This window comes from Epargyreus clarus, unplaced genomic scaffold, assembly GCF_041222505.1.
Source record: "Epargyreus clarus isolate Ecla_fem2 unplaced genomic scaffold, WU_Ecla_fem_2.2 ptg000034l, whole genome shotgun sequence".
Taxonomy (NCBI): Eukaryota; Metazoa; Arthropoda; class Insecta; order Lepidoptera; family Hesperiidae; genus Epargyreus; species Epargyreus clarus.
Window position 1 is genome coordinate 117561 of NW_027332239.1, and position 18748 is coordinate 136308.

At 41.0% G+C, this 18748-nt stretch overlaps 1 protein-coding gene across 5 annotated transcripts in view; it reads left to right on the forward strand.

Annotated features, from left to right (window-relative positions):
* Positions 1–18748, forward strand: part of dachs (unconventional myosin-IXb-like dachs) — a 55672-nt gene that overhangs the window by 32919 nt on the left and 4005 nt on the right. For all 5 annotated transcript variants that reach the window (XM_073091779.1, XM_073091777.1, XM_073091776.1 and 2 more), the window contains 13 exons: positions 2593–2871; positions 5675–5832; positions 6639–6804; positions 7510–7682; positions 8120–8319; positions 13493–13691; positions 13990–14304; positions 14540–14752; positions 17086–17270; positions 17353–17554; positions 17766–17996; positions 18070–18327; positions 18436–18690. In XM_073091779.1, the coding sequence (XP_072947880.1) occupies positions 2593–2871; positions 5675–5832; positions 6639–6804; positions 7510–7682; positions 8120–8319; positions 13493–13691; positions 13990–14304; positions 14540–14752; positions 17086–17270; positions 17353–17554; positions 17766–17996; positions 18070–18327; positions 18436–18690 (2834 nt within the window). The remainder of the gene's footprint in view (positions 1–2592; positions 2872–5674; positions 5833–6638; positions 6805–7509; positions 7683–8119; positions 8320–13492; positions 13692–13989; positions 14305–14539; positions 14753–17085; positions 17271–17352; positions 17555–17765; positions 17997–18069; positions 18328–18435; positions 18691–18748) is intronic.

The following is an 18748-nucleotide window of genomic DNA, read 5'->3' on the forward strand; positions in this document are numbered from 1 at the left end:
CTTGCGGATGTCTATTTTATATTCCGCAGCGCGACAGGAAGGCATAGCATAGCTGCGAGCATGTATTACATTTATTAATAAATCATTGCATACCTATCATTCGCGGACTGCCGACATACAAGTTATTGCTTAATCAACGTTTACGAATGCGTTTATATTTTTATGGATTTACAAGAACAACACGTTTTAAGTGACATTAGTCTTGAGAATTTGAATATAAAGTGTGTATACAACGGTTCAATATATTATGAACGTTTAAGTGGACTGAAACAATGGGTTGCAATGTAGGGCTTCAATGCGGCCGTGGCCCACCAATAACCCACAGCACCAATTACGCGAACCGTAACGCAGTACGGGTGTGCGTGCACAATAGTTTTCCCACAACTCGTCGCCACCTGAGCTAGCCAGAGCGGCTTATTTTTCACAATTAAATAAAATACAATGGAATTCTCATAGCAAAACTTTTGCAGTTACATACCTTGTACCTATAACGCCTTTTTAGGATCCCGTACATCCAAACAACAAAACAGAACCTATAAATATAAGATCTCTCGTGTGTCAGCCTGTCTGTCGGCTTTCTCAGCCTGTTGGTCCCAAATTTATTGGGTCGATAAAGTTTAAATTTGATAGTGATAATATGGTTTATTGTGACGATGCCATTAAAATATGAGCTGTTCCTTTCTGTTACATATATCATTACTCCTCAGAATTTCACTATCTGTTGGTGGAATAATACAGGTGTGTATTTTTTTTCAAATTAACTTATCCGCTTTCAAGCTAGGAAGAAAACTACTGATTAAGTTTTAATTATTACCAAAATCGGGACTGCTTACTACTTTCAGCATTTTCGCAAATTCATATAGTAAGGGATTTCGCCGTTCCGGCACGCTAAAAAACTTTCCGTATACTTAAATTACATATTATTTTATTTACTTGTACTAATCGTACTAGCACTTACAAGGATTGATAGAGTAAAATTGTTTTTTTAAGAAAATGGAAGTGTAGGAAAGACATGATGACGCTGACGTGACGTGAGCAATAATTAAATCATTGGACGTGGGTAACATCTGGGCTCGTCTTTTGCACCCCGAGCTGCGTGCGAGTGGACGCCGGCGTAGGGCGGCTGGCGGCGGGCGGTGGGCAGCAGGCCGCGGGCTCGCAGGATGAAAGTGTTTTGACGAACTTTCACAGATGCGAGACCGATTCTTTGCCATCGACAATAGCCACTTCAAAATATTTGGAGTGTAGCGGGGCGCGGGGCGCGGACGGGCGGTGTCCTTCGATCGCGCACCAATAAAAAGGTTTTTGACGCGGGTTACGAACCAATGAACTTAAATTGTACCCTAAGTATTGTGGGGAAGGTTGTTATTGGCGAAAGATAAAGTCCGGAACACTCCTCAGAGCCTGGACAACCGGTTGCCCCGCCGCCCCCGGCCCCGCACTCGCCGCGAACGCTGCGCCCGCACAGCCTCTGAGCCTTTCTGTAATGTAGTCAGGTGATTGCCTACTATGTTATCCTAAATACGAAAAAATTACATTGTTTTTCAGTGCCTAATATAGGAGAGGTTGCATTCGTTGCCAACTTTACCCTATTCTTAAAAAAATCTTGTTTATAAGTTTGATATACGCATAAGTACAAATAAATGATATTATTTTGTTCATGTACTGAATTACATACGTGAATCTTTACATCTAGCATCTAACATCAATCTTAACAATCTAACATCTAGCCTATTACAAATAGATGTATTAAAAAAAAACTATTTCTCATCTTACATACTTCTACATCTACATCTTTACTTTTCTTTAGTTTATTTTTATATACATTTAGTAGGTATTTTGTTATTAAAAATTTTACAAATATTTTTGAATAATAAGATATTATTGAATACTTCGAATTATTATTGAATATTTCGAATTTGTTCGAATGTGTTGTGAATTAGTTGTTTCTAAATGAACTAACATCATAATAAGTAGGTAGGTACCTAATATAGGCACTTACAGGTAAATATGATGTTTTAGCTTTACGTGATATTATATTTAATAGAGGTTAGAGGATGCTTCTCGATAAAAAAAATGTTCACATTACGTATTGTCTTTGTGAGCCTGTTGAAGCAATATCTAAGCGAAACTTCTTGGGGCGTCATGTATTCGCGAATTATAGTAATATATCCGCGTGTCCGCAGCGCTACGTGCGCGTGCGCGCTATATGCATTATGTGACCGATCTCAATTTCACGCCAGATCACTCGCAGTTATGTAGCCTAAGTCATTATGAAATAATATTCCGCCGACGATTATCTGCTCGACGACATAAGCAGGTACTCGTATGAGGTATATTTAATGGGTAAAACATCATATCATAGCTACATGCACTTGATTCCAGCACGTTTGAGCAATTTAGATTCCAAACTCACTGCTTAAAAAAAGTAACATGACATCTAATTAAATACCAAAATTAATAATGTTAAGTTATGTACTGTCTAATAACCCCCAGATTTTGTGCTGAATCGTGGACTTGGGTTTCAATCAGAATTGGCGTATAGGAGGACAGGAGACAACTCCTGTTAATTAGCTAACATATTGTTTTCAGACGCATCTTCGTCTAACGAGGCGGTGCACTTGCAGCAGCGCCTGCTGAGCCTCAGCTCGGAGCTGGTAACGCTCCGCAACCACCTGCACGTGGGCGGCGCGGCGGGGGCCGGGGCGGCGGCGGGGGCCGGGGCGGGCGCGGCGGCGGGGGCGGCGGGGGCGGGGGGCGCGCAGCCCGCCGTGCCGCCGCGCGCGCCGCTGCCGCCGCCGCCCGCACCCGCGCCGCCGCTGCAGCCCGTCCAACCCCTTCAGCCGCTCCAGCCGCCGCCTGCTCCACTAGGTGAGGACGTCTTCTTTTCTCTGTATATAATGTCCTATAGGTACAGTAAACGATACTGGATATGTCGAGATTAATTTAATTTATAACGAACGATGAAAGAACTTATAAGGAAAATATATTGTTTTGTAGGTGACCTACAAATTTATGTTCATCATGTTTTATTTATTTCCGGTATATTTCAACCTATAAATCTGTAAATACTCCGAGAAAATATATAGTCTTCAAGCAAGAAATACTTTACTGTTGTTACAGCTTAAACATTACATACCTAGAGCCAGTATAGATAATCTCGTTCATGATGAAAGCGGGTCATGCAAGTGGAGTTCACGAATCAAGTCCCTTTCACACACAAAAAGAGACATTACACTTTTGGTAAACATTGCATTTGAGGCTAACTAGTTTGAACAAATTATTAAATAACTTATTATATATGTGTACATAGTTTCATAAGGAAATCGCAATAGTCAAAATATAGTCAAAATATGCACTATCAAATTACTATTTATTATTAGTTAAACGATTTTTTACACAAATTGATATAGGATACCCAATCAATGGTGTCAGAATCTTTAGTTATTGGCATTACGGTCAAGTTTTATCAACAATTCTAGAATTATTTTTGTCAAAACATTAGATATAAATTGACAGCCATATTTTATGTTACCAAAGTGTTTACACAATATCTACCAAACTAAAATAAACATTTCTTTAATAAGTGACTGAAAATAATAAACAATATGGAAAAGTCGAAAAAATGTACATTTTTTCATTTTTAACTTTCCGAATTTCTGAAAATTCAAGGTCATCGTCTAAACTTTTAGTATTTCGTAAGTCGTAAGTAATCGTAATGCTAATGTTATATTTATGGTACAACGGTTATAGGTATTGTATATAACATTTTTTTACTTATTGGACGGGAAATAATATAGGTAAATGGGGCATCATCCAACTGTAATCTTACAGTTATGAACCATAAAAACAATACGCCGATTACATATAACCACTGATATATACACTATCAATGAAAAAATACAAAAATATGCAACAACGCTAAAAAAGTGCGGTATAATCGGATGTTTAGTTATTAAATAGCAATAAAAATCGGCCAAGTGCCAGTAGACACCGTTTTTGTAAGGGGATCTTCCTTTATTAATTTTCTTATTTTGAAAAAAAAAAGAAACCCTTTTGGGTAGGTGTGCAGTGGCGAACTACGCTCGTCGGATGCACAGGGCAGAAATGTTAAATGAGGCGCCCCAGTCTAAGAAGTTGATCTAATTTTCCAGGCTCTTACAAAAATATACAAGGGAACTATAAGACATTTGGACGCTCCCAAAATCCACAAAATCAAATATATCTAAATAACAAATGTTAAGTAACATAAGTTGAATTTGTTCACAATTGAATTATTTCCGCAGTAGTCGTTAACTTGTATGGCAACAATAATATGATTTGTATCTAATACAACAATATGATTTGTATCAAATATTTTTTTCAATTCATAATAGGTTTTTTACAGAGCACTTTTTAATGTAAATACAACTACCACCACTTCACAAGGTGTTTCGTTATGGAGAAGAAGCGGCGAAAGAAACTCCATAATACACATCTTTTTATTAAAAAAAAAAATGATTTTTACAATATCAACTTAACGTAATGGTACATGTGGAGCTAATTCAGGATACACCGTTTTGTCAGTCAAATATTTACTTAGTTTATAGTACGCTTTTTTTCTGTGAGATTCAAAATATGGTCGGGTATTTTATTGTAGTAGCGAATACAGTTGCCCATGAAAGATCTAGCCACCTTACATAATCTATGTTTAGGAATTGCTAATTTATTTCTATTTCTGGTATTAAAGTTAGGGTGGTTAATATTTTTTTTAAACATATCAGTGTGTTTTCTTAAATACATCATATTTTCATAGATGTATTGACTATGTACCGTCAATATATTAATAGTGGGAAACAGTTCACTCAGGGACTCCACGTCGCAGACTATATATTGACCTTATTGCTCTTTTTTGAATAGTAAATATAGAGTCTATGTTAGCAGCACTACCCCACAGCAGAATGCCATAAGACATAATGCTGTGAAAGTAAGTGAAATAGACAAGCCTGCCAATGGGGATGTCTGTTAACTGTCTAATTCTGCTGACTGCAAAAGCTGCAGTACTACGTCTGCTGGACAAAGCAGAGATGTGAGGACCCCACTGGAGTTTAGAATCAATGGTTATCCTCAAGAAAACAGTTTCATTGACAGATTGTAAAGTCTCACCATTTTTAGCGACATTCATCCCCGTACTCCTTACATTTGGTAGTATAAATTTAATACATTTAGTTTTATTAGAATTCAAGAGTAGGTTATTTTCATCAAACCAGTTCTGAATCAAGCAGAATTTCATTAATGTCGTTCGTATCCTGTGATTGTCGTTTTACTCTAAACACCAAGGAAGTGTGTCAGCAAACAAAACAACCTCAGATAAATCCTTTACTACATATGGCAAATAATTGACATAAACAAAAAATAGGAACGGACCTAGGATGGAACCCTGAGGTAAACCTATTTCAATATTAGAGCCTGCTGAGAATGTTCCATTTACTTGCATTCGTTGGACTCTATTGTTTAAATAAGAATTTATCAACTTCAAAGAATTTTCTTGAATACCATAATATTGTAATTTTAACAATAAGGTTTTACAATCAACACAATCAAAAGCTTTTGTATGAATAGGTAAACAACTTTTGTTATTTAGCATGAATTATTTATCATCGATTTATTATATTATAATCCAATGTATGGTTAGCGGAGGCACGATGGCGCGGCGGCGGCGCATGTGGCGGCGCGGGTGCGGGCGGCGGCGCGGCCGGCGACGTGGACGACCTCATCCACCTGCGCGGGCCGCTCACCGAGGACGCCGTGGTGCGCGCGCTGCAGGCACGCTTCTATCAGAACAAGTGCTATGTACGTCTACCGTCAATTTCATCTTATCTATTACATCTTATAATAAAATAACTAATCAGTTTTTAGGTAAAACATCCACACCAATGCTAGGCTTGATACTTTGAAACCCAATTGCAATATTTTAGAAAACACAATATAAGTGTCTTCATCTATCGGATATACGTAACGATGATGTACAGTAGCTGTACTAAGAATATACATTGTAAGAAAAGTAAATATGAGATTATCCAAATGTCACTTTGTTACTCGCCTACTGACTAAACTAACAGCACGGCGTCCCCGCCGCTATTCAGGAACATTTTTTCTGCGGCGCACTGCTCGCTACCTGTCTCTCCGGCGCCTTTTATTTATCTCCACGGTTAGGCTACGGCCAGCATTGTGTCCGACACAATGTAATACGCAAAAAATTCAATCAGAGACCACTCGATACAGTTTTTGTAAATAGTTTGAACCATTTATGAAAACGTGATTAAAGATTTAGAAATCTATTTTATTTTCCATGCTCTAAGTCGCGTCGTCGTCACTTGAGATTTTGAAAATAATTTCAGAATACTACAATTACATAGACACTGAAGTCAAGGTCAAAACCTTCAATATACCTACTTGCATTAACCTATTCGTTTACGGATATATTGATTTATTACAAATTACACGTTTATGCTCGTATTTACAACAACATATAGGAAAAATCAAACAACTTAGAAAATTGGGAGAAACCACATCCAATTTCGTCATTAGACATGAATAGTGTGACGGCGACGTGTATGTGGATGACCGGTGTGAGTGAGTGTGCGGTGTGTGCGCAGACGATGGCGGGCCCCATCCTGGTGGCGGTGAACGCGTACACGGACGCGGCGAACGCGCTGACGCCGGGCGCGGCGCGCGCGCAGCGGCCCGAGCTGGCGCGCCTCGTGCACGACGCCGTGCGCCACCAGGCCGACACCGGCTGCCCGCAGGCCATCATCCTCTCCGGTACGCTGCCCACTCAATGTTCTATGTATCCATCACCGACCTATTACCTCCCGTCTCATTGTTGGCTCTGGGTCTCTCGGACTGAGATGACGTTTAGACACGCCGTTGAGAACTTTTTAAATGAGCTTTCTGGCGTATATATTTTAACAATGTTTTCCTTTGCGGGTAAGAGTAAAAATCAGAAGTGCAATTCCAGGCACGGATTCGAAGGCAAATCGAGAGACCGAAATTCAAACCCCTAAGCTATCACTGCTTTCTGTTAATGTATTTATTTATCAATTTTGTAATTTAAAAAAAAGTTTGTATAAAAATCCAGTGGCACCATCGTCGTACTCATTCCTGCCATATAACAATAATGGTAAATGTCGACGTGTGTTTTGTAAAGTGTGTTACCTAAAACAGTGTTGTAAGAGAAATACTACGAGTAACACGAAGCATTACCATGTAGTCTTCATAATAGCAACACATCTCTGACCGACCTCAAGGCCGTAAATCCCATTAGACGTGCATTGAAAATGTCCATGGATGGCAGTCGCTTCTTACCATTTTGCAGTCTATCATCTACTTATATCGTAATTTGCAATTCTTATTTCATACAAAAAATCTGTACCTATTCATAACGCGCCTGAAAACTTTGTAACGTAAAAAAATATTTAATTTTTTTATGATATCGTTGTTGTAATTGGTGCGTCGTGTGTGTGGCAGGCGTGTCGGGGTCGGGCAAGACGTACGCGTCGATGGTGCTGCTGCGGCGGCTGTTCGACGTGGCGGGCGGCGGGCCCGAGACCGACGCCTTCAAGCACCTCGCCGCCGCCTTCACCGTGCTGCGCTCGCTCGGCACCGCCGCCACCCACGCCAACTCACATTCCAGCCGCATCGTGAGTATATCTCTCGCGTCTTATCGAAATGCGCTTAGCATCAATGTCTAAATAATATTGGGTCCGATATTTTTATGGTCGCTAAACTAATTTCATTTCCCTTCAAAATCGGATTCAATAGAATATTGTCTTGACGACTTCGTATATGAACTTCACTTCCAAGGTTATTTACCGACTACGAATAGCATGTTACAAAAAATAAAATAAGGGCGTCAATAAACGTTCATAATTCTAAAGTTTACAAGTAAGTAATTAATATCCACCTGAATATAATAATAATAATTCTTTATTTTGTGTTCAACGAATAAAGAAAAATGCTATATTCACGGTAATATTGCAATACACAGTAAAATTATTAGTCAATTATTTCTTAACTGAATTCAACTAATGGACGTAACAAATAATTAAAAAAATAAATGATTTTGATTGCATTGCAGGGGCACTTTATTGAAGTGCAGGTGACGGACGGCGCGCTGTACCGCACGAAGATCCACTGCTACTTCCTGGACCAGACGCGCGTGGTGCGGCCGCCGCCCGCCGAGCGCAACTACCACATCTTCTACCAGATGCTGGCCGGCCTCGCGCCCGACGAACGCGCGCAGCTGCACCTCGAGGGCTACTCCGCACAGGATTTGAGGTGCCTCTACCTACCGTAAACCAATGTTTGCCAACCAGTTGCTGCTATTTATTTATTTATTTATTTATTTATTAGGTAATCCAACAGCGATACATATCATATTTTCACAATATATACAGTATGTTTTAAATTAAGCCAAAACAGGATTACACAATTAGTAGATATAGGTAGACAATTGACGGTGTGCGTTTATGCGTACGTTCGTGCATATGGGTGTGTGTGTGTGTGTGTGAGTGAGTGTGCCTGTGCGTGTGTGTGTAGTTTGTGTATATGCATTTTTTTAATAGTATACATAAGAAGGGGTGTATCTAGTTAACGTTATAGTGTAACTTATTTATTTCATTTTTGCATTTGTTCTTGGATAAATGGAAGATATCCAGATTCGAGTAATATTTATTATATGTGCGGGCCGCGCGACGAAGAGCAGAGTTTGCAGCATACCTTGTCTTTGCCTGACAAACGTCAAGAAGGGCCGTGTGCCGTGTGCGGTAGGGTGGCACTCGGAACGAAATACTTGACAATATGTCAGGACAATCTATTGTACCCGACAAAAGGTCGTGCAATAGCATGATGTCGTATTGCTTGCGCCTCCGCTCCAATGAGTCTATACGATAATATTTGCACGCTTCTGAGTATGAATCAAATGATCTATGATCTTTAAAACCTAAGAATTTTAAAAATTTTCTTTGTATTGATTCTATTCTTTGTATATGGGTAACATAACATGGTGACCAGACTGTACAAGCGTATTCTAACAGACTTCTTACAAAGGAAAAATATAAGACTTTGATGCAATCGATGTTTGTAAAATGGTTGCAGACACGTCTTATAAACCCTAGTTGTTTGTAAGCTTTATTGACAATTATGTTAATATGTTCTGAGTATAACATTTTTGAATCCAATGTAACTCCTAGATCGCGTACAGTGCTAACTTTTGCAATAGGGTGATCATTTATGTTGTAGGTATATTCTATAGGCTTCTGCGTTCGAGTGAAAGTTATATGTACACATTTAGTAAGGTTTACAGATATTCTATTGTTCTTATAGTAATCATTTAGTTTGTCTAGATCTTGCTGCATCTTACGGCAATCTGCAATACTATTAACTTTTATGAATACTTTTTTATCGTCCGCAAACATAATATAATTTGAGTTAGTAAAACAGGTGTTAATGTCGTAAAGGTACGCATTGTACAGCAAGGGCGCAAGGACGGATCCTTGAGGAACTCCGGAACTGATTGTGACATAATTACTACGTGCACTACCAATTACTACTGCCTGTCTTCGGTTACTTATATATGAGGTAAACCATCTATGCAGGTCACCACGAATTCCTAACAGATGCAGCTTTTGAAGGAGGATGACGTGATCTACCCTATCAAAGGCTTTTTCGAAGTCTGTATAAATCACATCAACCTGTGTACTTTGGTCCATATTATCCAGGATGTAATTAGTGAAATATATTAAGTTGGTAGTAGTAGAACGTTTGCCTATAAAACCGTGTTGCTGATCTGGGATCGATTTAAAAATTTGCGCACTGACTGCCTGGTGTATAATTTTTTCGAAGATTTTACTAAAGGTATTTAAGATTGATATAGGACGATAATGGTCGATGTGGCTCCGGGAACCAGCTTTATGTATAGGCACAATCTTTGCTTCCTTCCAAGTGTCCGGAAAGCACCTAAATGTGTTGACGGAAAGTGAAAAAATTATTTGCAGAGGCTTCGCCAAGGTTGCTGCACATTTTTTAATAAATATGGGTGGTATCCCATCACCACCCGGCCCTTTATTTATATCAAGTGATATTAACTGTTTGAGAACTGATTTTTCAGAAATATTTAAATTACAATTAGTGTCGCCTGATATGGTGTCTACGCACGGTAAACTATTATATGATGAAGCAGGTTTTTGGAAAACACTTTCGAAGAAAGCGTTAAAGCCCTCACAAGCGGCAGATGCACTGTTAAGGTATTTCCGCGCAATATTAAACTGTTAGGGTAGCCTGTGTTGGAGGTGCGTAACTTTTTTAAATACGTCCACAACATTTTTGGGTTTCTTTTTAGACATAGCTGCATGTGTTCTTTATACGTATTATAATTATTAATTTGTATTTTCTTTTGTCTGGATCGTAATAAAGAAAATTCATCATAGTCCCTGGGGTTACCGTATTTAGTCCAACGTTTATGTGCTTTTAATTTTTCTCTGATAATATGAATTAAGGATTTTGAATACCAGATAGGAAAATAACCGGCGCGTAAATTATATTTTTTTGGTACAAAATTGTTTATGGCCCAATTAATTTTGGAATAGAAATTGTTTACGATGTCATCTATAGAATTCCCGACTAATAATGTATTCCAATCCGTGTTTGTGAAATAATTATTTATTAGATTATAGTCAGCTTTATAAAATAATAATTTTGTCGTTGTATTATGTTTAAAACAAGTTGCCCTAAGATCTGATGCGTTTATTTCTAAGGAGGGATGATATTTGTCCTCCGCGACCAACGGAGAATCACAACGGTGTACGTCTATAGGCGCATTACTATAAACTAGGTCTAAGATATTGTTGCAAGTATTTGGAATGCTATTGTGTTGGCTTAACCCTAACATACTACATGTATCCGTAAACTGAACCGCTGCTGTTTGTAGGTCAACGCAGACGCATTTTTGATGTATTGGCTCCATATCTGACCACGATACGCACGAAAGGTTAAAGTCTCCTGCGATTATAAAGTAATCCTCAGGGCATTGCGAGATTACATTTTTTAAGTGATTAGTAAATGTTATAAGTTGCGTAGACAGCATTTTATCAGGTGGTACGTAAATGACGCCTATATGTAGATTACGCTTGTCCCCACTTCCAAGCGATCGAGCAGGTATAGTCGACCAAACGCATTCAATGCCGGCGCACGCCCATTCTGGCCGTTCCTGTGCATTAATATTATGTTTTACAAGTATCATTACTCCGCCACCGGATTTCTTACTCGAAGTGTTTACGCTGCGGTCACATCGAAAAGCGTCGTAGCGGTCATCACCGAGTTCACCCTTGTAAAAACCATCAGTTAGCCAAGTTTCTGTAATTAAGATGACATCATAACTATGCATTAGTATATTCTGTCTAAACTGCAATGTTTTCGTGCGCAGCCCGCGTACATTCTGATAAAATATTCTTAACTTGTTAGGTGTCATTGTGTTGGCAGAGTAGCGTACATGAGTGTATAAAAAAATATACATAATTAATCTTAGTGATGTCTATGGATATCAATATGAATAAGTGAATGAAATGCTCAAATGAAATGCCTAGTACTTCTTGTTTGTTATATAGAATAATAAATGTTCGTTCCCTTACTAAGTACTTAGAACACTTTAGGTATGTATTTATGCTGTATTGAATAATGAGTTTGAAAGTGTGAGTAGTTTTAGGTGTGTATAATATGTGTGCTATTGTGAAGTGTGGGGGATAGTGTAAATGACAGGTTATGTGTTTTCTACGAGTAGGAGGGATTGTGTACATTATGTGTTTATATGTATTTGTGTATTGGAAAAGATGAGTGTTGTATCGTACATACATTTGAAACAAGTGGTAGCAACAAATAATTAGTTTAACTAAGCTTGCAATTATTACACTGAATATTTTGTTTACAATAGTTATTAACATTACATCTAAGTAAATTATGACAGATGTTTCGGTCACCATTACACAATTTTTTGTAGATCTTTTTCTGATCCTATAGCAAGAACAGGAGATTCTTCGTTTCGTCTTAAAAAAATATTACAGTTCCTGACCCATACAAATTTGTAGGATTTAGCTTTAGCGCGAGATTTTACTTTGCTAAGAAGCTGTTTATTTTGCAAAGTAAGATGTTCATTAACAAAAAATCTCCTGTTAGGTCCTCCTAGATTAATGTCACTAGTACTGATTCCTCTAGCTTTCCGCAGTCCTGAAATTATTTGATCCTTCAGCAGCCGATTATGAAGTTTCACTACAAGTGGCTTCGGGCGACCTTCTACCCTATGCATCGGTTGGACTCGATGTGCTGATTCTATATGTGTAGGCTGCAATTTGACCCCTGCGTGTGAGGCTACCTGGATTGCCAACTCGACTGGACATTCGTTTGGGGTCTCGGGGAGGCCGACGATTTCGATATTAGTAATTCTAGCCTGCTGTTGCTGCTTGTTTAACAATATATGTAGCTCTGTTACCTTGCACTCGTCCTCGGATACTTTCTTTTGTAATTTTCCAACATCTTCCTTCAGATTTTCATGTTCACTTAATAATTTCGTGTAAGACTCTTCTAGTAGGTCGTATTTCGCACTGATGTTTGACATTTCCCTACGAATTTCCACAATAAGAGAATCTTTTAAATCTTCAACTATGTCACTTTTTAGCACATTGAGTTTTGACTCTAAGATCTTTTCAATTTGAGACACTATACTACTTTCACTTGGTGCACTTGTATCGTATGAGGGTGGGCTGGCTGATGGTGACAACTGTGTAGGCGTTGGATGGTGGTTATGTTGCGCGGCCTGGGATGACGCTCCTCCGATTTTCGTGGTGATCTCTTTCGCAGGTTTTAACACATTCCGCACCGGAGTGTTACTATTATCACCGCCTTTGCGCTGGTTGGTGACACAAATAGGGCATTTCCAATGTGACCGCGATGCTGTGTCATTGTTGAAGTTGATACATTCAGAATGATACAATCGTAAGCAGAGTGTACATTTTATGCGCTTCTGCGTGACTGTAATGTTGAGTCTGCAAGCTTCACAGTGTCCAGCCATCGCTTGATATTAAATTATGGCTTATTAAGACTGTTAACAGACCTTAGCGGCGGTAGGGCGGTAGGGCGACACAGCCAGCATACAATTTTTACTATTTGCCGTAACTAAGACAGGTTTTCACTGCTTTAACACATTAATTTATAGTTTATATAGTACTATGTAATACTTTTTGCCACTAAAATGGTTTAATTACTTTTAATTTGAAAATTATTTGCACGATCGTAACTTAACACCACTTGTCACTTTAAGTCGGTAGTCCGAAAAAAATATCTATCGTAATATTGTAAACCAATGCTGTGTTGAGCTTGCATGTCCAGGGTAATGAATATAATCTTAGCTATTAGTATGTAGTAATCATTTCATAAAGTAATGTCGTTTGGATGACATCAGATATCTGGCGTCGACGCACCCGCGACGGCCCGAGGCGGAGGACGCGGCGCGCTTCCACGCGTGGAAGAGCTGCCTCGGCGTGCTCGGCATCCCCTTCCTGGACGTGGTGCGCGTGCTGGCCGCCGTGCTGCTGCTCGGCAACGTGGCCTTCGCCGACGGAGCCGACGGCGCCGCCGAACCCGCCGGACCAGCCGCAGAGGTGCGCACACGTTTTTAGTATCATACCACTATGATATTGAACCTTCTACTTGACGTCGTATGGTTATTAAACCATACAACGTGAAGTAGAAGCAGGTTCGATTTCCGAACTAGCATTTAGAAACGATTTTGGTTTAATTATATTATGCGTCTGGGTATCGTTCATGGTATGGTACACAAGCTGTGTTGGTAAAAACATGTAGTTCCGTACTCTACATTTTGGACACACGCACGTACCAAAACCATGCATAGTAAATTTAGGGCTCTACATGGTATCATCATTACGAGTCGTGGCGCAGGCAGAACTAGCGGCAGCGGGCGGGCTGCTGGGCGTGGGTGCGGCGGCGCTGGTGCGCGGGCTGCGCGCGCGCGGGGCGAGCTGCGCGGCGGCGGGCGGCGGCGCGGCGGCGGGCGGCGGCGGGGCGCGGGCGGCGCGGGGGCGGGTGCGCGCACCGGCCAGCGCCGCGGCGGCCGCGCACGCTCGAGATGCGCTCGCCAAGGCGCTGTACTGCCGCACCGTCGCCACCATCGTGCGCCGCGCTAACTCTCTCAAGAGGCTCGGCTCCACGCTGGGCTCCACGCTCGGGACGCTCTCTTCTGACTCCAACGAGTCCGTAAGTAGATAAATAATTTCAACACATTTCACGTGGTATCTCCTCTTCGCGTTCCTAAATTGAAAATATCTATATATGTTTACCTAATACGAACATCTGAATCTTCCTTGAAGTCCTTGAAGTCTTTCCTGGAGGTTCTTGGCAGAGGCGTTGCTTCCGACGTATGCGAAGTGTGTACCTAGTGGCAGATGGTGTGTGAGCATGCAGTGAGAGCGTGTTGCGTGTGGTGCGGCAGGTGCAGGCGGACGCGGCGGCGCGGCGCGCGGCGCGGGCGGGCGCGCGCGGCCGCATGGCGCTCAACGACGCCGTGCGGCACGCCACCGACGGCTTCGTCGGCATCCTCGACATGTTCGGCTTCGAGGACGTCGCGCCCGCGCGCCTCGAGCACCTCTGCGCCAACCTCTGTGCGGAGACCATGCAGCACTTCTACAACACGCACGTCTTCAAGGTTCGTTTGTTCGTTCAATTGATCAAATTTTCAATTTATGATTTTACCATCTAACATTCACTTGCTATCGCATAAACGCCTAAATAGACCAGTGCCGAAGCCTTTAAAAATGGTAAAAAATGAAAAAAAATTACAATAGAATGAAACCCATTGGAAAAGGAGGGGAATATGATCAAAATGAAAGGAAAAATAAATTACGGTCGAACCGAGTTCGGGAAGTGGGAGGGGTGAGTTTTTAAGGGTAAAAAATGGTTTATCTTGATTTCCGGCTAATCTACACGTCCTATGCGAAAAAGTTAAATGGCAAAGTTGTAGGTAATAAAAAGATCTACAACTTTTGTATTTGCAATTTTTTCACATAACCTCAAAATTTGGGTGAAAAATTCAAAAAACCAAGTTTTTGGTTTTTTATTTATATCTTTTTAAAAAAAAAAATTTTTTATACGAAATTTGGTGAAAACTTACCTTATTATGTCCCAAATACACTGTAATTTATTTGATTAAAAATATTTATTTTTTCGCCTTATTTTCACTTAATATCAAAAAAGCATCCTAATTTTCAATCGAAAATTCTGACGTCAAAATATCAGCTTTTTTCAAAAAGTTTGGGGGCTTTTTGTTCGTTGAAATATCTACTTTCTGATGGTGTAAAAAAAATATACATTACTATAGGAAATGTTCTCAGAAAATGCAAAAAATTGAAAAAAACCCAAATTCGAAAAAAATTTTTATATCATTATGTACAATTTTGAGGTATTTATTAAAATTTACACTTTAATTACTCAAAAAACGTAAGATTTCATGTTTTATTGATAAATGAAAAAGTTGCAAATTAAAATATACTTCAATAATTAACAAACAAATAAGTTAATAAAGTTAATATTTAATAAGACATCTACAATATTTTGAAAAATTTGTAGAATCTTATGTAAATAATATTTGTAGATGTCTATTTACTGCTGTTTTAAGATAATTTATATATCTGAGTGACCTTCGGTAAATTTTAGCCCATTGTAAGTTATTTCATAGAGAAGTGGGGACGGACCTAGGAGGGTCTGGGCCTTACTACATACCTGCTATTTCGTAGCAGCTGTAAAAACCGTTAGCCAGTATTCGAGATACAGAGCAGTGTACAACATCGTTTTTAAAAATACACGTGCAGGCTCAGTTACTCTAAGTGAATTGTGAGAAATTTACTTTATTCACAAAATCGTTTGGAATCTACATAGCAAGGTAAATACAATCTGTATTTTAATCTATATTAATCAACTTTAAAATAAAAATAGTAATATTTTCTTTCATAAATAGTATGTTTAACATAAAATTGTAAAATAGTATGTTTAAAAAAATACCTAAAAAATTAAAATTGAATGATATTTTAGTACAAGAATAAAAAATAGTAATTTCGTTTATTTTATACAAACAAATTTAGTTATACTCATCATGATAAAACTTTGAAGGCATTATTAATTTAATTTTGTCTTTTCAGATTATCAGTATGGATGGATCTGTTTGTATAATCTGCAATAAGTCAGATGACAAGCAAGTGTATGAAATAAAAAAATCAGCTTTGAATCGTTTAGTGGAGTCTAGCAAGAAGAGAATCGACAATAAATACAATTGGGTTTTTTTCAATTTTTTGCATTTTCTGAGAACATTTCCTATGGTAATGTATATTTTTTTACACCATCAGAAAGTAGATATTTCAACGAACAAAAAGCCCCCAAACTTGTTGAAAAAAGCTGATATTTTGACGTCAGAATTTTCGATTGAAAATTAGGGTGCTTTTTCGATATTAAGTGAAAATAAGGCGAAAAAATAAATATTTTTAATCAAATAAATTACAGTGTATTTGGGACATAATAAGGTAAGTTTTCACCAAATTTGGAAAAAAAAAAAAAAAAATTTGAATAAGATATAAATAAAAAACCAAAAACTTGGTTTTTTGAATTTTTCACCCAAATTTTGAGGTTATGTGAAAAAATTGCAAATACAAAAGTTGTAGATCTTTTTATTACCTACAACTTTGCCATTTAACTTTTTCGCATAGGACGTGTAGTTTAGCCGGAAATCAAGATAAACCATTTTTTACCCTTAAAAACTCACCCCCTCCCACTTCCCGAACTCGGATCGACCGTAATTTATTTTTCCTTTCATTTTGATCATATTTCCCTCCTTTTCCAATGGGTTTCATTCTATTGTAATTTTTTTTGGTTTCAAAAATTATCGACCCTGGTCTAAAATCGGCGACTTCAACCTCATAAAATATTTATTTATAAAATCGAATAAACCACGTTGAAAGTATTACAAAAAAACTCCCTATAAAATTACAGTCATCGGCTGAGTCCTGCCGCGAGGAGGGCGTGACGGGCGCGCTGGAGGTGGAGTACGTGGACAACGTGCCGTGCATCGACCTGGTGTCGTCGCTGCGCGCCGGGCTGCTGGCCGCGCTCGACGCCGAGTGCGCGGCGCGCGGCTCCCCCGACCAGTACGTCGCGAGGATCAAGGCGGCGCACAGGTACATATCCTCTTATACTTTTGCTCCAAACACGATCACAATCTTCCGAATGTAGAATAAACATTTTTGGGTCACATTGCAGGGGTCACCCGCGGCTGGCAGAGGCGCGGCCCCCACACCCGCGGCGCTTCGCGGTGCGACACTACGCGGGCGAGGTGACGTACGACGCCAGCGAGTTCCTGGACGCCAACCGCGACGCCGTGCCCGACGAGCTGCTGGCCGCCTTCGACACGCGCACCTGCGAGTTTGGCTTCGCTACACATCTGTTCGGCGCCGAACTCAAAGTAAGTCTATTCAGTCGAGTAAGGAAACAGGAACAAACTGAGAATATTTTCAAGAAAACCTCGTGGAGTGTTGTTCCCATCCCGTTTTGTAAGCACATGACGACGATGTTACTTTTCAATTATATTTAAAATATATAGATGTATAGTTTAAACAAAATATAATATATCTTTCGATGGTCATATTGGGTAACGCGAATGTTGGTGAGGACAGGCCCTGGCGGCGGCGGGCGGGCCGGCGGGCGCCGTGTTCCGCGCGTCGCCCACGGCGGCCGGCGCGGCGGCGGCCGACGCGCCCGCCTCCACGCTCACGCAGGACTTCCACACGCGCCTCGACAACCTGCTGCGCACCCTCGTGCATGCGCGCCCGCACTTCGTGCGCTGCCTGCGCGCCAACTCCACCGAGACCCCCATGCTGTTCGAACGAGCCACTGTCGCCCGACAGGTGCGTCGCGTTTCATCGGAGTGTCATTCGGTTTATTGCAGTTTTTCTTATTAACACCGATCCGCACTTTTAGGTGCGCGCGTTGCAGATTCTCGAAACGGTGCAGCTCATGGCGAGCGGCTACCCGCATCGCATGCGTTTCAAGGCGTTCAGCGGGCGGTACCGCGCGCTGTGGCGGCGGGGAGGCGGGGAACGCGAGTCGGGCGCCGCGTGCGCGCGCGTGCTGCGCTCCGTGCAGGCCGCCGCCGCGCCGCCCGCGCCCGCCTCGCCCGCCGCCGTGCGCTGGGCGCTCGGCAAACGACACGTCTTCCTCAGCGAGGGCATGCGACAGGTACCTACCGCCTACCTACCCGCAATGTACGAAATCGGTTCAATCAATATCACGGCAAGCGACGGAGTGATATCACTGCAGTATATTTGACGTATATTTGACGTGCAGGTGCTGGAAAGGATAAGGCGCGCGCGACGGCAGGCGGCGGCCGAACGCATCCAGGCGGCGTGGCGGCGGTACCGCACGCGCTGCCCGCGCGGCGCCACGCCGGCCGGCCCGCCCGCCGCGCCGCCCGCCGCGCCGCCCGCACCGCCGGCCCGCCCGCGGCCCGCTCCCATCGCGGGCACGCCGCCGCCCGACCCCGCTGACAAGTGCGATCCGGCGCTCGTCAAACGAACGTGTTCACTATTCGGACTAGACTTGGTGAGTACTTATATGCTTCGGTAAGGTAGGTAAATTTGATTTCTCATGTTCGGTAGCT